Source organism: Octodon degus, unplaced genomic scaffold, assembly GCF_000260255.1.
Source record: "Octodon degus isolate 3935 unplaced genomic scaffold, OctDeg1.0 scaffold00233, whole genome shotgun sequence".
Classification (NCBI taxonomy): domain Eukaryota; kingdom Metazoa; phylum Chordata; class Mammalia; order Rodentia; family Octodontidae; genus Octodon; species Octodon degus.
Genome location: NW_004524809.1, coordinates 468852 through 493296, shown reverse-complemented (window position 1 = coordinate 493296; position 24445 = coordinate 468852). Strand labels below are relative to the sequence as shown.

Here is a 24445-nt window from a genome sequence, read left to right as displayed (position 1 = left end):
TATATAAAGTCTTCGAGTTTATCATTCTTTACAGCTGAGTAGTACTCCACTGTATAAAAACACCACATCTTTTTCATCCATTCTTCAGGTGACAGGCATCTTGGTTGTTGGAGGAGATTTTTAAGATTTAGTTTTAATAGGGTTTGAGGTATTCACGTGATAGCCAGCATCTGTATCTAAAGAAATAGACAAAGAAGAAAAAGTTAGTGTCTGATACGCAGGACAGAGAGCACAGGCACTGGGAGCCTGCTTTGAAGGGAAGAAGATCCAGCTGTGAACAGAATACAGCTGAGGAGCAGGGGCCATCAGAAAGCTCAGGGGAGCAGAAAGAGAGGAGAGCTGGAAAGTAGAAACCAGAAACCACAGAGGTAAAGGCTGAGGGAATGGTGGAGAGACTAAGGAAGGGCCGCAGATCCAGCCAGGAGAAAGGTGCTTCCGTGTGTGACGTTCCCATCCCTTGAAATGCAGCCCAAGCTAGATAGCAGCAGGCCAAGAAGCAAACAGAAGGCAACAGACAGCTCAGAGTAAAGCCTCCACATCCAGACGTTCAGTGGGGAGCTAGGAGCTGGAAGGAAGCATAGAATCAAAGCCTGGACCACTGCTCAGACAGGCTAAAGCTAGTACCAAGGGGTCACCATGCTGGGTGTGATAGTACATGCCTATAATCTTAGCACTTGGGAGGCTGAGGCAGGAGGATCACTGGAAGTTCAAAGCTGGCCTAGGCTTTATAGTGAATTCAAGGTCGGCCTGAACTTTACAGCAAGACCCTGTCTCAAGAAACAACAAAGCAGAGAAGGGCAAAAAGTGTGTCTATGCCTGTCACCTCTCCTGTGGTCCACATGTCAACTAGCCTACTGGGTCACAGTATCAACAGGCATCCAGCAAACACATCCTGTGGTGTCACTTCAGACTTCAGGGTGTCAAGCAGCTAGAAAGGGAGATTGTGGGGTTTCACTCATTTCTGCATTGGGAAGAAACCAAGGCAAATGTTTAAATGTCCTTTACAAATGATCTGAAAAATTTCCTTCACAGAAAAATCACTTCAAAAAAGAAAGAAAGAAAGAAAAATTACTTCGTATTGGTGCAGGGTTGCCCCTTCTTTACATTAGAGGAACTAGGAAATGATAGTTATTAGGTTGCCAAGTCCTGTGAAATCTTAGAATGTGCATGTTTGGGTTGCTTGTTGGTTGTTTTCTTCAAGAGAGGTGAAACACTAAAGCTGCGGCTTGATGGCTGAGCGCTTGCCTAACAGGCGCCAGACCCTGGGTTCCATCCCAGTGTCACAAACAGGAAAAAAAAAAAAAAAAAAGAGCAGTGAAAAAACATGACTTTCCACCAGTAGCCATAAGATAGTAACAGGGTTCAGTCTCATTCATGTGAAACAGACATGTGAAAAGTGGGGAAAGTGCCCATGAAATATTGCCTAATTGTCCAAAGCCTGACATCATCCCTTACATGTTGAAAGAGAACTATTTTAATAAGACACAACTTTAAGAAGACACAACTTATTTTATTCATCTACTATTTGTTGGCCTATTATTATGAAAGCCTACTTTCATTTTTGTAATCAGGTAGCATCTATCTATAATGCCTCCACAGTTAAACAGGCATTTTGAGAACATGTCAACTCATTTTTCCCTAACACACTATCCGGATCTGCACAACAGGATACGTAACCATTCCATGTTCTCATTTATCATTCAGTAAAATCACTACTATAATACATGGTGCTGAATCTGTATTCACGTGAGAGCAGAAGCCAGTTATGTGAGGTACATACAATATGAATAGCAAGCCTGTTCCCTTCCTCAGGGAGCCTGCCTGCTCAGATGGTGACAGGCTAGTGTTTTTACCCAAGATTGCTGAATTCACTTTAGGTGATGATTGATTGATTGATTGATTGATTGATTGATTGACTGACTTTAAAGTACTGGACATGGAAGCCATGCTAGACATGTACTCACCACAGAGCCACACCTCAGCCCTCTGGAGGTGATTAGCTGTCTTCAACATGAAATTGAATGCTGATGTTCTGGAAGTGTTTTTTGGGGGTTTTTTTTGTTTTTTTGTTTTTTTGTTTTTTTTTGAAGTTTTGTTTGTGGCAGGCTCAGTCCACCCTGGGGGTGGGGCTGACACAGCATGTGGTGCCTGGGATCAGACCACGGTCCCTGTGCTTGCCTAAACATGCCTAAGCAGGTGCTCTAGACCACTGAGCTATCTTGCCAGCCCCAGGTTTTTTGGATTTTTTGTTGTTGTTGTTGTTGTTGTTGTTTTTTAATGTGATAGGTGCTAAATCTGCACAATAGGGAGAATGAGTCTTTTTTTATTTCTTTCTGCCTCAAAGACTATACAAATATTGCTTTAATAAAAAGAGCAGAGTATGTTCCCAAGTTTCCATGTGCAGTAAACACTATAGAGTTCTAGAGCTAAATTGAGAGCCAAAAGAAGGAACCAGAGAGATCCTCTTTTCCAATGTCCCCATTCTATAGTCAAATGCTCTGCCTGAGAGCTATACCCATAAGGACACCATTCTATAGCTAAAATGACTGAGGACCAGAGTTCAGTGATTTTCTGAAAGTCATGGGCCAATGGTGTGTCACAGGGAGCAACAAGCAAGTGCACTTCTTGGCTGCCTATCCTGGCCATGCAGAAGCCCACATCCCTGCCCAAGGGCTCACAGAAATGCAGGGAGAATTGCCTTCTGTCTTTAGGATGGATCATCCGTTAAAGAAAAAAACTTCATTTGCACATGGGCACACCAGGCCTCTGGATTTCTGGTTCTCAGTCCAGAAAGTCTTGGATTTCTTTTTTTTTTTTTTTTTTTTGCAGAACCGGGGATTGAACTCAGGCCCTTGGGCTTGTTAGGGAAGCACTTATTCCACTGAGCCATCTCCCCGGCTAAGTCTTGGATTTCGAAGCTCTAATTTCAGTCTTTCTAGGAAACAGCAGTCTGACGGTTCCCAGCCTCTCCTGTCCTGGTTCTCTGCTTCTCCATTCAGAGGCTGGGCACTGTCTAGGGTACAGCTCAGGGGTGAGCACTTTCCTGGCACGCACTAGCCTCTGGGTTCCATCCTGAGCACTGCAAAAGAAGAGAAAAGATTTCACTGGAAAACACCATTTCCTAAACAATTTAAAGACAGGGAGACGGGGCCAGATAGATTGGGTTTGAGAGGTTTGTTGTCCATGGGCAAACCCCACACTATGGCTAGCCCTGATCTGTAAGATGGGTAGATGTGATTAAAATAAATAATGAAGCAGCTTTTTCCCATTTAAAAAAGAATACAAGCTGGGTGTGATGGCACCTGCCTGGCACACGAGAGGCTGAGGCAGAAAGATCCTGAGTTTGAGTCCAGCCTGGACTACATAGTAACACCCTATCTCAAACAAAAGAATACAATTAAAAATTTATTTCCTCTACAGCTTTGGATTTTTATATGTTACATGCAAATTTAGTCCTACCAAATGGTTGTATTTCTCATCCCTTTTCTGAACCTCGGTGACTAACAATGCTAAAAATCATCTGTCCAATTACTTGTACTAACAGTTGAACCTAATTGGTAGCATGGTCATTTAACAATACAGATATTTCTTCACAAGATTTTACCTTTTGGGAACACTTCAACTTAAGAAAATTCACATCTTATTTAGATACTATCAAAAAGGGCTTTGCTTTATTATCTTCTCATTCAGAAATTACCACATATTTGGCTATTTTTGGTAAGAGAAATAAGCAACTCTCTTTGTGTGTTCAAGTTAACATTTTGATTACCCACCAGGAAAAAAAAAAATTGCTTTCCTAGGCATGTAAACCTCTATGTGTGTTTAGAGTTTCTTACCTGTAAAAATTTAACCAGAGAGTGGAACAACATCTGGACATGATAGGTACTTACTTATTATTCACTGAAAAGGCAGAAATGAATGTGGTCTTTGAAGTAAGTCCAAGAGCAACAGATAGTTGGGGACTTGGCGCACCTCTGTTTTGTTATATCATAATTCACTTTCCCCATATTTTTTTGCAGCTGTATATGTGGGGGCCCTGGGTGTAGAACCCAAGTGACAGATATACTGGTGGGGGTGCCGTAGCCCTGAGCTGCACCCCAGCCCACAATGTCTTCTTCGTTTAATATTCCCTATCTCTTCCCTGCTGCTGTCTCTTCTGATCACCTCTGGAAACTTGCCAGAGGATTTACTGTCTTCATTTCTGCCTGTTTTTAAAATTGATATATTTTAGTGTTTACTTCATTTAGCATCTGCCATGTACCTACTATGTGTGTTTGGCCAAGACAGGGAAAACCCAGTACTTGTAGGACTTACAGGACTTCTACCCTAGTAACCAGCATAAACTCACTGAAGTCCAGTGATGGTCTCCCATGGGATCTGGGTCAAGCCAAGCCCTTAGGAAGCTTTTTCACATCCCAAGTGTCTCAGTCACTCCTGTTGGGTGTAGGGGTGGCTTAGCACCATGTCCCCTGGGAGATGTGCAACTTGGGAAAATCCCAGGCAATTTCCAGGGGCTCTACCTCCTTGACCTCCTACTCTTCACCTGAGAACAGCTACTGAACACCCAGTGAAAGCAAGCCACAGGGACTGCTGTCAGGATGAAGGATGGTCAGGAATAGCTTCAGGGAGGGTGGGAAGGAATCCACCATCTAGAGTTGTGTTTTCATTTTATTTCCTAATATTCAAGGGCTGGGCATGGTGTTAAACACCCACAACCCCAACTTTTCAGGAGCCTGTGGCAAGAGGATGGCAAATTCAAGGCCAACTTGAGCAACTTAGGAAAAAACTTGTCTCAAAATAAAACTGAACTAAATTTGTAAAGGGCTGGAATATAGTTCAGTGGCAAAGTGGTTGCCTAGCAAATACAAAGCCTTAGGGTTGATCTCCAGTACCACACAAGTGCACAAGCGTGCAAGTGTGTAAATTTACTATGTGCTGGATAGTATGCTAAGGACCAAAGGTAACATAATGAACAAGATTCCTGCCTTCGTGGAAATTCCATTGCAGAGGAAAACAGAAACCTTAGAAATGGAGTCCGAGATCAGAGCTGTGAGACCCAGGGAGAGGTAAACAGGTCAGACCCTGAGGCACTCCAGCATGTTTCAGCTGAGGAATAGGACTCTTCACCCTGTGAGAATGTGCACAGCCACCCCCAGCCCTGGGGAACTGAAAAGAAAGAGGAAGGAAAGAGCAAAAGGGGGACAATATTTTTTGACCAAAATTTGGCAATGTTTAAAGACTTCTGTTTGAAAGGGTCAAGTGTGAAGGATCTACCTACCAGAAATGTCTAGAGAAGGGCTAATTTACTTGAAAGGAATCCTCACTAAGAGGCAAGAGTCCCTTCTCCTCTGACTCCAAAGCTCCATAACAATTGTTGGATCCATTGGTGATAAAGCTGATTCAGGGTTGCCTGAGATGAATTTATGAATCTGAGACTGAAGGATACAAATGATCTACAATTCAGCTGGGGGTGCAGCTCCACAGTAGAGCACATACTCAGTATGCACAAGACACTGGGTTCCATGCCCAGCACCGAGTAAATCAACAGATCAACGCAGTCCCCTAGGCACTCACAGGACTGCGTGTCTCAGCACTTGGGTTGAAATGCTCCCTATAGTGAAGTATCTCACAGAGCCAGCCCTCTGTTCATCCCTTTATTCCACAGCCATTGGCTGAGTGCCACTGAGCACTCGATATGAGTGAGCAAGACACCATCGTGCCCCAAGGACCTGCTCACCCAGAGCAGAAACTGTCACCCATCACCCTGACACTGTTTGTACATGGTAGCGGATATGGTAGCCAAGTGTCCATGGTGGGGAAACTCACTGTCCAAAGAGGCCCCCAAGGAAGGCTTCCAAAGTCATATTTTATCAAAAACATTGTTATGGAGAAAGAAAAACCAACCACAATTGGAAAGTTACAGTTATGTGAATTGTTTTCCTGGGGATGGACCCCAGGGCCTCACACGTGCCTAGCAAGTTCCAAGGAGTGAGCCACTCACAGGCCCCACAAACAGATTAATTTCCTCCATCTAGGCCTCACGCCTGTTCCTCCCTACCTGTCTTTCCTTTTCTTAGCTTTTCCACTTCCTCACTCCATGAGCAACACAATGAGAGGATATTATCTTTTTGACAGACGTCATTAAGTCAAGGAAATAAATAGGGCTTCTCTCCACTAAGCATAAAGTACTCTGTGGCCTGGTAAGTGACACAAAATGTGCTCCATACTTCTTTACATCAAGGACAGAGTTGATGCTTTGAGTTCCCTGAGAGCACAGCCTGTGTGTGTACCTCTTTGACTTCCGCATAGGTCCTAACTTTAATTCATGAAATACCCAAGTCATTCTGTGCCTGAAGGGACATCAGATACTGGGACTACCAAGATAAACAGAAGGCCAACATCCATGGCCTTTGGGATGTTGTACTGTACTGTGGTGAACAGGCATTGTGGAAAGGGCTCCCCTTCAAGTATTTTCAGAGAAGGAATAATTAGCTGAAAGCCTCACAAAGAGAGTGACAATCGAACTGGGCTATGAGAGATGAATTAGAATTGACTGTTACTTCATGTTTGAGTGAACATTTCCCTCCCTTTGCTAAACTAACTCTGACATTCCTGGCAAGGTCTTGCCTTCCATTATTTAATTGATGATTTAACTTTACCAATGATCTGTGCCACGGGCATGAAATAAAATCACCAACAAAGTGATGGACAGAAACCAGAAGGTGAGAGGAACGAGGACAGCAAGAGTCCTCCTGTGGGAACCAAGGCCAGGCGAGCAGGGGGACACTAGAGAGAGTGACTCAGTGATTTACTCTGTCCTTCCTCTTCCTCTGCAGCCATCAGGTTTGGGCGGATGCCACAGGCTGAGAAGGAGAAGCTGTTGGCCGAGATCTCCAGTGACATTGACCAGCTGACCCCAGAGTGTGCAGACCTCCGGGCCCTGGCCAAGCACCTGTATGATTCATACATCAAGTCCTTCCCTCTGACCAAAGCCAAGGCCCGGGCGATCTTGACAGGAAAGACAACGGACAAATCAGTAAGTCTCCTCCGCTGTCTCCATCGGGTGGTGCGGGCGGGGCATTTCCTCTGAGTCAATGATTCACTCAGCGCTTGGGCTGCTGGCTGCAACACTCAGAAGGAAATGTTTTCAGATAGGCTAGGTAAACATTATTTAAAAAGAGGAAAAAATCCCTTCAAGTTGTAATATAATCATGGCGACTAGTGACAGAATATATAGCTCAGCTTAAGGTTAATGATGAGCTGGAAGCCACTCATGCGGCCATCTCTTTCAGGACCACGTCACAGCTGTGATGCCTCAAACCTCTGATCACAGCACTCTGGGAGGCTGAGGCAAGAGGATCACAAGCTCCAAGCTTAGTGAGACCCCATTGCAAAAGGAAAAACATAAAAAGGGCTGGCTGGATACATACCTCAGTGTGAAGAGCCTGGTTTAGATAAGGCATCCAGTCCTCGCTCTTTTCCAGAAAAGGAAGAGAGTCACCTTGTGCAAAGCTCAATGTGGGGCATGGAAGTTCATTCCAGACATTACATAATCTTTCCTATACGCTAACCTGTATATTACATAACCTGTGGGCCCTGGTGTTCATTTTGGGGAAGTGGAAGCTCTCTTCTCTCATTACATAAGTGAAGTCTTCTGCAGAGCCACCTAGGCAGCTCATACTTGGGGGCCGGAGTTGACTGTCTGCTTGTTTGTTTTGCTGCACTGGGTAAGGAACCTGAACCTCAACTCTACGCAGCAAGTGGTCTACCACTGGCCACATCCCAACACTCAAATGGGCTCTTAAATGCCTCTGGATGGGTTGTGATTATCACTGACTAAAATTTTCCAGCAAGCAGAACTCTTCCCTGGTGGAAGCTGAGAAAGCAACAAAACAAAAGCATACCTTGATTCTGATCTAGTTGTGCTGCCTGCGGACAGCACTACCTGGACAGTGTCTGTGCACGGTGGTGTTTACACACAGGGTGAGGGTGTGGCTTTGATTTCAGGGTCAGCAAGATGTTCCAAGGCAGTGACACCCACAGAGCACTCACAGAGGACACCATCCCTGGCCACCTGCCTGCACTGAAAGGCCTATGGCTAAGAGAGGGGTGTCCCCACCCGGTACGTGTGGGCACCTCCTGCACAGGCGATGGTCTTCAGGGAGATCTTGCTATCTTTTCAGGTGTATTGATGACTTCACAATATGTCACTTTCTCCTTTTAAAATTAAACCACTTAGTAAACGTGGCTCAGCTGATCAAACGCGGCATGAGGAGCTGGTAACAATCAGGACAGTGAGTTTTCCACTTGCAAAAGAGGTCAGTGGTGTCTTAGCAATAATATACCCAGGTCAGGTTTTCTACACTTTCAAAAAGCATTATATGATCCTTATATTCAAGCTGCATGACCATCCAAAAGCTATGGTACTGTACTGTACTGTACTGTATTGCATTTTGCAGTTCTGGGCAAGCACTCACCACTGAGCTTCATCCCCAGCCCTTTTTATTTTGGTCTGAGAAAGTGCCTTGCTAAGTTGCCCATGCCAGCCTTGAACTTTGGCTCCTCCTGCTTCAGGCACCCAAATAGTTGGGATTACAAACCTATGCCAACACACTAAGTTTATTATTCCCCTCTTTTTAAAGACAAGGAAACTAAAGTTGGAGAGGTTAAACCTTCTCCCTAGGATCCTGCAGCAACTGTGTGGAAGGAGTGAGCCCATCATGTAGCACCCTGACTTCTAATATAGAGCATTCATAGCATGTTTGTGCCTTGATGCTCCTGGAAGGGATGCTCCTGGGATGCTCAGGAAAACTGAGTCTCTAAAGGCTCTGTATATAAAAAATGTGAGCTGATCTGACTATAGAAAATAAACCTGTCCTCATTTCCAGGAGAGAAATGAAAGAGGACCACAGGAATATGCCTACAGCCTTGAGCACCTAGGCAGGTGGTGACAGCTGCTGGGAACAGTCCAGGGAAGGGCTGGTGGCCGACCTCTTGCACCAGGGCTTCAAGGGCTGAGCCAGGAAGGAGGCCTGGCTTTGGTTTTGCCCTTGGCCCTGCATGTGACCCTGGCTTCTCACCTTCTCTGACCAATTCCACACCTGCCCTGTCTAAGGAGAAGCCCCTCCTTTTAATAGCCCTGGACAAAAAAAGAAAAGAAAGAAAAGCAAAGAGACTCCTAATGGTCAAAAACTTAAAACTCTACCACAGGTGCTCTTATCTTTGTTCTGAAGGACACAGAGCCCAAATCACTGTAAATCACCTTAAGACCTCATCCCAACCCACTTGTTGGCTCTATATCTTTGAGTTAAAGGTAAGATATTTGGAGGTTCTTTGTGGAATAGGGAAAAGACTACCAAATGCTTGGTCAGAAGCCCCTCAAGTTCAGAACCCAGCGTTGGCCATTTGGCCCTGAGTCGCTGGGGCTGTACTTGTCAGTAATGGTTTCTCAGACTGTATTTGCTTAATTGGATTAAGAACTGTTGCCTATGCCCTTTGAAATGCTGGACTTTCCACAGAGGGCTTTTCACTGGTTCAATATTTGCTCACCAAACTGGACATCATTAATGATCTGGATAAAGGCAGATTTACCTCAAGTTTGGGTCTGGAAAAGGAAAGAGAGGCTAAGCCAAATTAAAATAATCTGTTTGCTGATTACGGCATGCTCTATTTTCTCCTTATCTTGCAAAATCAAATTAAGCACCAGTGGAAAGAAATACTTGAGAGAGGAATATGGGCAAGAAAAAAAAAGTGATTTCCAATGAGACTGGAGATTTGTTCTTTATCAGCATGGTCATGTTATTCATTTGATAGCATCTATCTCAGGGGTGTAATGTTATCTCTTGGCTGGGTCTGTGAAAGTTAAGATTTGCATTGATAGGAAAAGCTTTGCTGAAGTGTGGCCTCTGGAGAGGGTGGGGGATGGACAGGGAGGAGCACTTAGGGTCTCACAGTGGCCCTGCTAGAGGCTGACATCATCCTCACTGGGGCCAAGCTGGAGGAGGCTGCTGGGCTCAGTGGAGGACTAGTCACCCACAACTTGGAAAAGGAAGTAAGTCCGCTGAAGAGGCCATTCTTTTAATTTATCTCACTGCTCCATTGGACCTCTGCCTATTTTGAGGCCAGCTGCTCCTCAGTGTTGGCTGCCTCTCCAGCTAAACTTCCTTCTTCTCTATCTTATGCCCCATGGTCACTAACACCTTCCAAAACAGATCAATTAAAAGTGCCTGCTGACCTCCCATCAGCCCTCACTTCACATCTTCAGGATAAATACCTCCACAGGTCACTTTCTTACCTAAAAGAATAAAAGTGGGAAGTTTTAGACACAGGGTGAGAGACAGATGGACAGTGGAGTCCCTGGAGAAGCAAGTGCAAAGCGACAGGTCTGTCTGTCGCCTTTGGGGGATCTGTCAAGGCCACAGTGCCTCCTTGGACCCTTCTGAGCCCTGAAGTCCACAGCTCTGCATTTCTTGAAGGCAATTTGATAACTGTATGGACTTTGGAAGTTCCTGATGTTTGACTATTACCCTGGTGAACACATCGGGTGTGTCATTGTCACATGATCTCATGTTTGTGGATGGAAATAAAGAGAGTGGTTTTCAAAAACCATCCTCAGCGCCAGGGTTTGTCATAAAACCATAAATAGAAAAGCCCTTGGCGCGCCTGCCAACGTCTCTCTCCATATCTGAGAGGTGGCGCAGTGCTGGCTGCACTCTATCTACAAACAAGGAATAAAACTTTTTATTTGTGCTACATTGGACTTTGGGTTCCAAACCCTCACTTTGTTTATGTTAGACGCATGTGGACTCATTGTTCCTGTAAGGACAAGAGCACACGGAAAAGTGGTCGTTCTGCGCTGCATATGAAATGCAAAACCACTATCGTGGAGCCAGTCTGAAGTTGTAAACGTCTGGGAAAATGTTTCTGTGCCCATTTACATGTGTGCCTTCTAATATTCACAGCAACCCTCACACTGAGGCACTCCCACCACCGGAAGGATCTCTCTCTTTGTAAATCCTACACTTGCTGCCAGAATGGCCCCTTTTTCTGTGGTCTTTGGAGAAGCCTGAATAAGCTACACTTTGCAAGTAGGGTCCTTAGAAGAGGGAGTTTGGGGAACCCTATTGAGCAGGATGGTCTCCATGATTCCTGGGATCATTCATCTACGTATCAATGTTAATAAAACATAATATTTTATTACCAGGGCCATCAGTAATGGCTAAGAATGTAACAAATCTGGACCAATAGTATTCTTTTCAGAAAAAAAAAGGGGACAATGACCAGGCACAGAGGTGTGCACACTGGTAATGCTTTGCCTAGTATTTGTGAGGTCCTGGGTCTCATCTCCAGCAACAGAAGCATTAATAATATTTTCTTTGGTAACAAGGGAACCACTGCACAGAGAACTTTCCTGGGGGTTGGACTCGATCGGCCTGCACCCCTGTTACCCAGCGTAGTTGTTTGGCTGTCACTGGATGGGTTTGGAGAGCTGTGGTTACTGGCTAGCTAATTTGTGAGTGAATAATCCCTCATAAATTTTTCTTTGTTGTCTTAAGTCCCTAAACCACATGGGGAGGCAGAATCACAGTTGACTGGCTCTCCAGCTTAGCTTCTGTCACACACAGCAATGCCCTGGGAAACTTGCACTGAGAAGCGCTTCTCGTGCATTCCAGGAAAGGATGCTCTTGAACAGGAGTGGAGATGCCAGGGAAAGGTCCCGAAGGAAACCCAACTAGCCATCTGGGCAGGAGGGAACGCCGACTCTAAGCCAGCTGTGGCACATCTGTAATCCCAGTACTCAGGGCTGAAGCAGGAGGATGGTGAGTTCAAGGCCAGACTCAGCTACATGGCAACTTTGAGTATCCTGGGCTCCATAGCAAGGCCCAGACTCAAAAACTAAAAGCATAACTATTTGACTTTGTGGTGACTTAGCTTCAGTTGGTTTATGTAGAGTCAGGGAATAATGATGCCAGCAACTCCTGAAGACCCTTTTTTTTTTTTTTTTTCTGTAAATCTGATAGTTCTCAAGAAGAGAATGATGGGAACTCCTGGGCAGAACAAGGAACCTGAGACCGTGCCATTGAAATAAATTACATTTGATGCATCTCTGCAAAGTGATGTTTTTTTCCCCTCCAGGAACCATTTTGCTCTTCAGGAAAAATGTTGGGATCAAGTTCAGCTTTTGTCTTTCCCTGATCCTTTTCCAGGTCTGTCCAGTGTGTGACAAGCACAAGCCACTAGATGCAGTGTCTGAACTCTTTATTAGCCCCAGTCTAGAAACATCAACTCTCCGAAACGATTCAGAAGTCACTCTTCCCCCTCCTGCAGTGGCAGGTTGTCCACGCTTATCACAAGTGTGAGAGTGCACTTTGCTTTGTGTGCCGTGTGAAAGGTGGTCACGGGAGGACAGCGTGATTTACATGGGCGCCATCCCAGAGGAGGATGGCTGAGCTGGCGACTTGGGCTTACCATTCAGTCCTCTCTCCTGTCCAGAAGTCAGGGGACCCTCCCTGTACTTCCCATGTTAGCATCAAGGGGATCCCTATGAGCAGCGAAAGCCATGGAGAAGCGGAAAGCCCACAGCCTACGCCCTGGAGAGCTGCTCGCTGAGGATCATGCTTGTAGGCTGACAAGTCCTCATGTCAGTGCAGAGAACCAATCAACTCTAAAAATGTGCACAAAGCAGCCTTGTGGGGCAGAACTAGGGAAAACAACAGCAAAAACTTCCTCCTGGTGTTCATTTGCTTGTCAGTACCCAGCATTGTCTGCCACCTCTCCACTTTTTCCAAATACTGAAGGACTTTTAAAAAGAATAAATAGTGGGACTGAAGCCAAGGGTGTGGTTCAGGCCTGTAATCTTAGCACTCAGGGGGCCGAGGCAGGAGGATCATCACTAGCTCAAGGCCAGCCTAGACTAGATAGTAAGACCCTGTCTCAAAAAAACCCAAAACAAACAAACAAACAAAAAGGCCCTGGGTCTGGCTCAGCATGGTAGTGGGGGTGCTGGTTCCCTTCTCCGTCCTTGAGTGTTTACTGCCAGGAAATCCTGAGCAACACTGATTGCCAAGGGGTTAAAGTCACATTGTTGTTAAATCGGGAGAGAAAATTAGCAGGATTTGGTGCCCTATGTCCAACTATCCCAGAGTTTCAAAAACAGGAACCTGGGGCTTTATACAAGGGGACAGGGGAAGTCGGGAAGAGTCACAAGGGTGACTTAGCAGGGCACGGGTCCAGATAATCACTCCATGGTGGTGGAAGGACCGTGTGCATATGCTGTGTGCCAGGAAGCCAAATGGCAACGCAGAAGCCTGGCTCAGCACTGAGCAGGCAGCTATGGGAAGTTTCCGCCTGAGCCTCTTGCATTTGAGGAGTCTTGAGACTCCACAGGGCCACCCACCTCTGGTGAGCCCTGCCCGTGGACAGGAGAGAGACAGACAATTCCTGGCCATGTACCTCGCCGTTCAGAGCAGCCCACTGCAAAGCTGAGAAAGTGATACATATTATTGATGAGCTGATGCATAAGGGCAGATACTTAGAAAAATTTAAGTTCGGGACTGGGAAGGCAACTCAGTAGTGAGTGCTTGCCTGAGAGTGCACGAGGCCCCAGGTCCCAGCCCCAGACCATCAAAAAGGAAAAAGAATAAATCAAAAACATTTTTTGTGTTGCCACTTTTTTCAGTGCTTACCATAGGCCTTCTGCATCTACTCTTTCCCAAACAGGACATTCAAAAAAAAAAAAAAAAAAGAGATGCTTTCTTGACTATTTCTAATCTGCTTTTGGAGTGATTGGTATTAGTGAAGCTTGTTTTCTATGCACACTGTGTTTCATTTATGATCTGAGTAAATCTAAAATTGCAAAATTACTCTCTGTTCAACTGGATCTTTCTAACCCTGGTTGCTGAACTTGTTTCTTAATGAAAGAAGGTGAAAAAATGTATTCTGTTGAAAGCCAAGAAAAACAACAGGTTTTTTAAAAAAGTCATGTTTAAAATTCAAACAAGCTGGTTATGGTGATGCACGCCTGCAATCCCAGGCCTCTGGAGGCTGAGGCTGGAGGATTGCCACAAATTTGAGGCCAGCCTGGGCTATATAGAGTCAAGGCCATCAAGATCTGTCTCAAATAAACGAACAAAAAATTCTAGCAAATAATAAATAAGCATCAAACAACAGAAGTCGGAACTATCAGTTAAGTCATAGGCGAAGTATTAACAGCATCGTTTGCAGGGAAAGAATAAAAATTGGTGAAAGGTGTGGTATCCCGGCTGCTAAGGGTGAGTAGTAAGATGGTTCTCTTCTGTGGGGTTTTAGCTAGCAAAGCAAATGAATGTAAAAATGTTTTCTGATCCAAGCTGCTGTCTGGGATGGGTAAGAAACCACCAACTCAGCCACCTCCCCCTCTTGCCTTGCAGCCATTCGTCATCTATGACATGAATTCCCTGATGATGGGTGAAGACAAGATCAAGTTCAAACACATCACACCCCTGCAGGAGCAGAGCAAGGAGGTAGCCATTCGTATCTTCCAGGGCTGCCAGTTCCGCTCGGTGGAGGCTGTGCAGGAGATCACGGAGTACGCCAAGAACATCCCGGGCTTTGTGGGCCTCGACCTCAACGACCAGGTGACCCTGCTCAAGTATGGTGTGCATGAGATCATCTACACCATGCTGGCCTCGCTGATGAACAAGGACGGCGTGCTCATCTCCGAGGGCCAAGGCTTCATGACCCGCGAGTTCCTCAAGAGCCTCAGGAAGCCCTTTAGTGACTTTATGGAGCCTAAGTTTGAATTCGCTGTGAAGTTCAACGCACTGGAACTGGATGACAGTGACCTGGCCATATTTATAGCCGTCATCATTCTCAGTGGAGGTATGAGTGCTCTGACCCTTGTGGGAGGTGGCGGGAGGGAGGAGGCTCCCTGTGCTTCCTGCAGGTCCACATTCCTCGTCCCTCTGTGTTTGCCCCATGTTGCATCCAGAGAACCCCCAAGAGTGGATGAGTGGTGGATCCCTGCCCGAGTCACATATCACCTATGGAGAAGGAAGGGCTAGGTTTGCTGAGTGGAGGCTGGGAGGACCTAGGCTCATTGTTTTCCTCCCTCACAATATTTCCTTCGCCTCAGCCACATCCAATCATGGAAAAGATACTCTCTTCTTTTAATGTTTTTCCTCAGTTGCTTTCCTTTTCTTCTCAAAAGGCCAATCTGACCCTTAGTCCATTAAGTAAGGGTATCGATAACTTAGCTGGTATCCATGTACCATAGAGAAGGTGCTACAGCAACCTGTAGGGCTTGGAGGCTTGGCGGAGAGGCACATGCCTATAATCCCAGCTACTTGGAGGCTGGGGTAGGAACATCTTGAGGTCATCTTGGGCTAAGTAGCAAAAACAAGTGAAATGAATCAAGGACTATGCATCTGCTGACCTCTACCTGCTCTGTCCTGCAATTCTCCAGACAGATGGTCCCATTAGGTCCCTTTGTGGAGTGCTTGGCTGTGATTAAGAGTGATATGAACCACAGAACACAGTAGAGAAATCAATTGAGTTGTGTGTTGAATTTTTGGCCTTACAAATCCATGATCTAATAGCCAACCCTAAAAGCCAGGTTTCATACTAAATGAGGCTTTCATTAGCCTCTCTCCTATTTCCAGGTAGAAGAAAGTCTTCCTTTCATCACCTAACATAAAAAAATTGCTCAAAATTATTTTTCCTCTGATTGAACCCAGGGAACTTCTCGACCACTGAACTTCATCCAGTCCTTTTGATTTCTTTTAAAACAGGGTCTCACTCGTTGTCCAGGCTGACCTCCAACCTGGCCTCCTCCTGCCTCAGCCTCCTGAGTAGCTGGGATTCTTGACTACCCCACCATGCACAGCTTGCTTTTGTTTGGGGAATTTGTTTGCTTGTTTTGTGGTGCTGGGGAGCAAACCCGGGCCTCGCCTATGCTAGCTGAGCTATACCCCAGCCAGCAAATGGCTTTTACCTGAGACATCCTCTATTGAAATGGACCTGGGTGAGCATTCCACATAAGGGTGCTGGGGGGGTCAGTGTGTGATGACAGTGACAGTGACAGCAAACACCGTGGGAAGGCTGTCTCCTAACACTCGCTGCACAGGCATGCAGCCCAGGGGGTGACTGCTGTCTTCCAGACAGGTGGCCATAGCTTACAAGGTCCACCCACCCTTGCCCATATGATGTATATCTGGATGCCCCCAAAAACCTTATGCACTCAGAGGCAGGGCTTTTGCAAGAGAGTTAGACAACTCATGGTAGTTCTTCTGCCTCAGCCTACTGAGTGCTGGGATTACGGTTGTATGCCACCACAGCCACCAAGGCAACTCTTTTTATTTTGATCTTTTCGAGACAATGTAAACTAGGCTGGGCTTGACTACTTTGTAACCTAGGCTGTCTTTGAACTTGCAGTGATCCTCCTGCCTCAGCCTCCTGAGTGCTAGGATTACAGGCATGTACCACCGCATCTGACAAGGCACCATTTTTAATGACTATAAAATACTCTGTTTTATATTGCATACTAAATTATCTTCCTATATGTTTAGGTTGTTTATTATTTCTTAGTTTTAAAAAACCTATAGAAATTATTTTAAATGTGTTCTACATGTTGCTGTAGTGAAAATTATCCTGTGTAAACTGCCATCTGCAATTCAGATTATTTTTTCATTCCAAATTATGAGAAATTGAATTGCTAGCTATGAATATTTTGAATTCTATTGTGTTGGGGCCAGACTGCATTCCATCAGGTTTGTAGCAGCTTAGCCTCCCTGCACTGAAACCGAGGAAAGCCTCTAACATGAGCCACCTGAATTTGCTTGGCCCTCAGGAGGAGTAGGCCAGGCAGGAGCAAGTGGAAGGCTGGGAGGCAGAGTGCTGGTCTGGCATGCTCAGGTCACTGGGGTTCAGCTCCAGGATGGGGACGAAGTCTGTGATGGGCCAGGAAATAGTTCTGTATGCAGTAGATGGGATTTAACATGGCTTTTTTGAGTCTGGCTCATCCTGACCTATGAAAATTAAAAGGGCACTACTGAATAGAGGTGTTGTATGAATAAGTGCTTTTTAGCCTTACAAGGGACAGTGTCACCAAAGCCTCCCTCCAGATCTTGTTGTGATCCTCACAAGGAAAGAAATCTGAAGGGAACAGCCTTCCAGGGTTAATTAAAATCTTTCTTTTTACATTTGAGACAAGGCCTTGATATGTAGTCTAGACTATCTTTGAACTCACAGTGTAACCCAGGCTGCCCTCAAACTTGCAACCCTCCTGCCTCAGCCTCCTAAGTACTGAAAAATTAGGTCTGTATTACCATGATTGGCTTTAACACCCTATATAAAAAGAAAACCCAGTATAAGTCTAGACTTCCTTGGAGGAAGAAAAAAATTACCATTGACTCATTTCTACATCACAAAAGTCAAAGTGTTCCTTAACCAGAGTTTGCTCTTGTAGATGAAGTCTAAATACAGGCAGCAGACAAGAATGAATAAACTGGACCCCGTGTTTGCCCAGCGCCCAGGAATGTGATTTCTTTACTCAGAGAAACTGCTGGGTGCAGGCCAGGCAAAAGCATCACCCAGCAGATGTTTCTAGCCTCAAGCCTGTTGTTGTGGGATCACTGGCCCAGGCTGAGGTTCAGTAGTTTCACAGTTAGTTTCCCTCCCATCCTAGAATTTCAGAAAGACAAAGCATGTGTAGAAATAAGAGACTTTGATCCACTGGACGAATGTATGATCCAGCCCCATCTGAGCCAGGGCTATGTTCTCTGTACCTTATCTGCAGTCTATGGATTCCATTACTGATATCAAAAGTACTTTGACATGAGCTCAGACGACCTCATCCTGAGCCCCAGATGCAAGGAAGAGCTTCAGCCTGGTGGCCTCCACCCCTGGACTGAGGGTGCCGAGGGGGAGCAGAGTGCTGTGTAAAAGCAGGGTGGAAGGGATAAGGTTCTTGGGGAAGCCCTTAGAGGTCCCAGAGAGTGCTTTGGGGATGTTTTGTTTTCTGAGACAAGAGTCCTGCTATGTAGTCCAGGCAGCCTTGAACTCACACTGCTCCTGCCTCAGCTTCCTGGGTACTGGGATTACAGGCATGGACCACTATACCTGGCCCAAGAAGGGCTATTTGGTTGAAAGCAACTGATGTGACTCAAACCAGTATTTGCTGAGGAAACTGGTGCTGCTGTTCTAAGAGTCCTGTGTTCACCTTGACCCCTAAAACCTGCCGACCCCCTTGACCTGGTGTTTCAATCTGCTCTGTGCACATCATCTCTGCCACTCTTGCAGCCCTGAACCAGCTTGCTGAGAAAGACCTAGTTCTCAAATTGTCTTTCTCTCACTCTCAGTTTGAGGGTAAATTTTGGCTACCCAGAAAGAGCAGCAGCACTCCACAGCCTGAGCTCAGCCCTCCTCCTGCTTTGGAGTATTGGCAGTGGCAGCCTCTCCTTGGAACCTAAAGGTCTGGCTGAGAGCTGGTGACCAGGGAGCAGTAGAACAGGACCGAAACCCGCATCCTCACTGCCACCCCGGCCACCCCCACCTGCTCTGTGCCCTCTGCCTCCTGTGGTCTGCACACAAAGCTGGGGCCTGCAAGTATCTCCTTGAAGTTCTGGCAAATGGCAGCTGCCCTCAACCCTCTGTCCTTGCTGCTCACACAAGGCAGTGGTGTCAAGCGCAACGAAGCTGCCCCCAGCAAGAGGATGCTTGCATCCAGTGCCGCAGCCCCACGCCAGCTCTGCTAGCAAGCCAGCCATGGGCCAAGTGCGAAGCCTGGGAAGGCTGACAAGCCCTGGGGTGTCCGTGGGACGTCACCCCCTCAGTGGGTGCCTTTTGGTGGAGAGAAGCCAAGGAGGGCTCCTTCCAGCTGGAATGCATCGACAGGAAAAGCCTTTTTCTGCTAATGCAAAACAGTTTGGAATCCATTTCAATTCTTCCTAAACTTCCAAGAGAGGAGAGGGGGAATTCACTGGGTTTACAGTGTACTTTTCAAGGAAAATTGCCATCGCTGCCTGAATGACAGAAAAGTTTCAAAAATCACAGTGGCATAGATGGCAGGTCGCTGGCCTCCACAGTGACCATCTGGAGTCCAGCACAGATGTACAAACCACCTATCCAGCAGCTCCTCCTTTACCAGCTCTGAAGCAGCTCTGGACCACTGTTGTTAGAATGAGCAGAGGGTAGGAGAAGGAGGAGGAATTTCTCCCATAGGAAGAAGAGGGGAGGAAGAGGAAGAACTGCTCTCATAAGGACACATGTCCACATTAGGAGTGGACATTCTGAGTCAGTTCAATAGTGATTCTGTCAGTGACCTGGGACACCACAGCTCATCTTGAGGTGTGACCAGATGGATGATAGCTGGATGGATGGATGGATGGATGGATGGATGGATGGATGGATAGATGAATGGGTGAATGATGAATGGATAGATAATAGATGGATAGATAGATGGTTGGAGAGATGGATGGATGGGCAGATGGGTGGATGATGGATGGATGATGGATGGGTGGACAGATGGATGGATAGATAGATGGATTGGTGAATACCCTGTATAATTCTTTTTAGTTAAAATAGAACCAAACCACAATACTTGGCCCAGAATAAGTTAACAAGTATTTATTGAATGAATAGTAATCTGAGACAGTCATAATAACCACCATCTGTTGAGTACTTCAGTGTATGTCAGATGCACACTGAGCACCTCACACACATGCACAACTCTTGTCTAATCCTTTCTGCAGTTCTGCACGGCCCATCATTACCCCAATTTTACCAATGGAGGAAATGGAAGGTTAGTGTGATTAAGCAACTTGCCCAAGGTCACAAGGCTCAGACCCAGATCTTTTAGACTTTAAGAATAGCATACCCAGAGCTGGGGTGCAGCTAGTGGTGAGTGTCTGCCTCGCATGCAGAATGCCCTGGGCCCCAGGCCAGCACTGAGAAAATGTACACTTAATCATTAGGTTCTGTGGCCTTTCATGTACTGGATGTGAAAAAAATCTCAATTAATGGCTTTGGCCTTATGGTCCTTGGCAATTACCAAAAACATTTCTTATTTCCAAATATTATAATGAAGAGCTTGCAGCCACAGTTCAGACATTGTCCATTCATATCGAAAGGCTGTCAGACCATTTCAACCCAACACAGCTACCCCCTCATCCTGGAAGTTGTCAGTGTGAATGGAGGGTTCAGGGCTGAGCCTGAAGGCTGATGTGGGCATTCATCTCTGCCCCACACCCAGACCCTGGATGTGATGGTGCCGTCTGCAGAACCCCCCACTCAAACAGATGCCGAACTATAAAGAGCTAAACAAACACATTCTACTGAGCAGATACCATCATATTCCAGCCCTAACATAGATAAGTGGCTGCAGAAGAATTTGTCAGAGAAGTGAAAAACTGTTAAAGTACCATCCTGTGCCTTCATTTCTTCCTGCCCTATAGAGACACACAGATGGGCCCTGGCTCAGCAGGGCAGTGGGCACCAGCTGCCAGCTCACAGGACCCACTGTGTTCTTCAAAATTTAAAGACAAAACAAAACCAGATCTTGGTATGTATTCGAGGATGGCTTTGAACTCACTGTGTAGCACCAGGCTGGCCTGGGACTTGTGATGATCTTCCTGACTCAGCCTCCCAAGAGCTGAGATTACAGCTATACATGCACTACTATACCCAGCTGCCTTTCAAAATCTTGAGTGAACTGAATTCCTGACTCTAATACGGAGAATGTTGACCTTCCATTTTGTTACACACAATCCCGTGGTTACAACAGATGATATTTTCTCTGAAGCAGCAGAGTCTGCGTGCCCTGGTGGGCCTGTACTGTGCTGGAAGCTCAGAGGCCCTCCACATCCTCTTAGCCTGAGAGCATCTTCCTAAAACCCAAATATCTTAAGATTTAGATAATAAAAACACCCATGGCCAGGTGCATGCTTGTAATCCCAGCACTCAGGAGGCTGAGGCAGAAGGATTGCCATGAAGAAGGGAGAGGAAAGGAGAGGAGAGGAGAGGAGAGGAGAGAGATGATCTATGAACAATAGGCAACTATCCTTCTTCCCTTCCTATTTCTGGCGTTGGGGAAAGAACAAAACATTCAGCCACACATAGGGCCTCAGGGGCTTCCAGCTGCCCCCCAGCTCTGGCCCCTTTTCCCTGTCCTGCACCAGCTACAGACTTGACTCTTCCACACCACCATTGTTCTTCCAACTCCTCTGATGCCACTAGACATAAGCACAACATGCATTCCCTGGAGCAGGACAGCCAGAGTCATTATGGGGTTCGCATCCCCACCTGGTGCCAGTTGGGTCCCAGTGTCCTGGCATGGTGTGCTAGCAGGGTAGATGTGCCGCGGGCACCTGTGCTGTGTGCCTGTGTCCATGTGGCAGGCTGGCTTTGAGCAGAGCCTCAGTCTGAGTTCTCTGGCAACATCCCGAGCCCCCTCTTTCCAGCCCCTCATGCCACATGTGCTGGGGGAGGCTGCTTCTTGCCTGGCACAGCTGCTAAAATCCCAGAGTGCTGGGGCAGAGCGGGCAGGAAGAGGTGAACATGCTAGACAAGGTGCAGATATCTCTAGTTGCAGAAAGTGCACAGGACGTGTCTACACAGGCTTTCTCTCGTGTGGACTGTAGGAAAACGCTTATCTGTAAAGGCTTCAGGAGCACAACTTCCTCCTCCACCCCAGCGGGTGAGGCCACCACCTCCTCAGTGCCAAGGGCCAGACGCAAGCCGGGCACTGAGAGTCACACTGCTGAGTCATCCCAGGCTTGGAGAAGGTCCCGCTGCAGGCTGCTGATCCGGCCTTTATCACTGTGCCTCTCACGGTGTGTGTTTAAACTCTGGGTGACCCGGGCAGCCTCAGCCTGGCACAGGACTGCAAGATCATCTGAGGGAGGAAGAGTAGACTCAGCCACGTGCTAAGGACAGTGTCACTCAGGCCCTGGAAGCCCTAGCTCATCCCACCAGCTGCACACCCCAGTGGGATGGAGGAGGGGAGGCTCAGAGCCCCTGGAGGACAGGAGTTCAAACCCCACACACCTCTTCCTCCATGGGCATGGTTGGGATTATTCCCCTCCCTGAGCCTTGCTTCCTTATCAGTGCCTGGAGCAATGAAATGACACCGCGCACAGCCTCTGGCCCCATCCTGACGTGCACCGCGCCAAGCAAGTGCTCATTTCCCTTCCAGCATGACAGCATTAGGAGCAGTTCCACTCTGGCCTGTGTTCCAATGGCTTGAAATTCCAAGGGTCACTCCTTCTTCTTCTTCTTCTTCTTCTTCTTCTTCTTCTTCTTCTTCTTCTTCTTCTTCTTCTTCTTCTTTCTTCTCCTCCTCCTCCTCCTCCTTCTCCTTCTCTTCCTCCTCCTCCTCCTTCCCCTCCTCCTCCTCCTCTTCCTCCTTCTCCTCCTCCTCTTCTTCCTCCTCCTCTTTCTTCTTCTTTTTTAATATATTTAGTACAGGGTCTACAGGGTCTCACTACATAGATCAGACTCGTAGTGATCCTCTTATTTTCAGCCTTCCACGCACTGGGATTACAGGCCTGTGCCACCACATCCAGTGTCATCGCCAACTCAGCACACCCCAGGGACGGGAACAGTACAGCACGCAGGGGATGGAACCCCAGCCCCTGCATTACCTAAGCAGGCCCTTTAATCTGCTGAGCTATCTGGCCAGCCCTCTATGATTGATTTTTTTGAGACAGGGCCTCACTATGTGGCCTAGGCTGGCCTTGCACTCGCACTGATTCTCCTGCCTCAGCCTCCTAAGTGCTTGGATTACAGGTGTATGCAACTAGGCCTGGCTGCTTGCTCCCTTTGAACATGAAGAATGAAGGTACAGAGAGGTTAAGGCACCTCTACTGTCACCCAGTAAGTAACTTGCAAAGCTGAAATTCCAGCTGCTCCTCATGAATCCAATACTTTCATCAGAGCCTTACAAAATCTTGACAGTCCCGGCATGGTGCTTTGTACCTATAATCTGAGCTTTTCAGGAGGCTAAGGCAGGAAGATCAAATAAATCAGAATCTCCACTGATGGTAACCACACCACACATTAATTTATATTTAATTTATCTCCCCAGTGTACAGCCCAAATGGAGAATGTGCTTACACCAGCTCCAGTGCCCATTTCCCTTCAATAAGAACCCGGGCACTTCTCTCTGTCCTGCCACAGGGAGGGTGGTGGGAAGGGCTCTGACACCGGCCCTGCTGCCCATCACTGCCGAGCTCCTGGTCTCACCACCATCTGCTGCAAGTCTAGTGAATGCCTCCTGAAAGCATGCCAGTGCTTAAAGCTTGTTCTCTCCCAAGAAGTCACAGAGGCAGGCACCCCACTCTTCTCAAAGCATCTTGTGTGCGTGCACTCAGTGGGACACTGAGAACTTGCCCAACCCCAGAATGTGGGGCTACTTTGAAAATTATTTTCTTTGGTTTCCAAATCCTAGCTTTTGTCACAAACAACTCAGAAACCTTCCCTGTTCCTACGTTGGTGGGCAAGGCCACTCCACTCTGTGCATCCCTGTGGCTCTGCCTGGGCTGGGACAAGCACAGAGAATGACCCTGTCTTCTGACATCCCTTTGCCTGGTGCCTTACCATAGCCTCACTGAAAGCAGTGTTGTCTTAAAAACAAGGCCAGAACCCAGGAGGAGCAGCTGATTTGTTCAAAGCTGCACAGAAAGGAAGTGGGAGCCAAGACCCAGTCAAGTCTTCCCTTTCTAAATCTACCGCTGTTTGGACCCTGGCTGTGAATTTGGGGAGCAATGAAGGACATGAGAGAGGAAGTATAAAAAGAAGCTGGATGCCCAGGTGTGGTGGCACACACCGGTCATCCCAGCACTCAGGACGCAGAGGCAGAAGATTTGCCATAAATTCAAGTCCGGCCTCAGCCTGGCCAGGTATCAAGTTTAAGGCCAGGCTAGACTACATAGTGAGACACTGTCTCAAAAAGTAAAAATAAAAAAGAAGTTAAAATGCACTGCACCGAGCCCCCAGGGGCTCTGTCCTAAGGTGCCAACCTTATCCTGAGCCTTCTGTCCCCTGTCCCCTCTGGATCCCTGCCCATGAACACTTTTTCCTGAATGTCCCAAGCATAGCCCTTTGCAGAAAAGTCTCTGTCAGAGGACAGCAGGGGAAAGGCCTGGATGGTGGTCCCTGGTCCCTAGCTGAGCCTGGGCTCACACCCCACCTGAGTGGCAGACCCAGGAGGGACAGCAGGTCTCTCCAAGACCACGGAGCTGGGGCTGGTACCATGGAAGCGCCATGGCTCTGCCCTCAGCAGCAGAGCTCTAATCAGTTCCAGGACTGCGTGGACGGAGACTGGAAAGGTTTCTTTCCCAAGTCTCTGCAGCCTGGGGAGTAAGTGGGGCTGTAATTGAGTCCAGCCCTCGGGACTGCATGAGTCAGCAGCCCCTTCCCACAGGGCCTGGCCTGCTCCACCCTCCACAGGGTTCTGTGGATGCAGAGTCTC

At 47.1% G+C, this 24445-nt stretch overlaps 1 protein-coding gene across 6 annotated transcripts in view; it reads left to right on the top strand.

The window, feature by feature from the left end:
* Pparg (peroxisome proliferator activated receptor gamma) overlaps positions 1-24445 on the top strand; it is a 136091-nt gene that overhangs the window by 103856 nt on the left and 7790 nt on the right. For 5 of the 6 annotated variants that reach the window (XM_023705958.1, XM_023705960.1, XM_023705959.1 and 2 more), the window contains 2 exons: positions 6837-7036; positions 14409-14859. In XM_023705958.1, the coding sequence (XP_023561726.1) occupies positions 6837-7036; positions 14409-14859 (651 nt within the window). The remainder of the gene's footprint in view (positions 1-6836; positions 7037-14408; positions 14860-24445) is intronic. The other variant, XM_023705961.1, reaches the window with a different exon arrangement.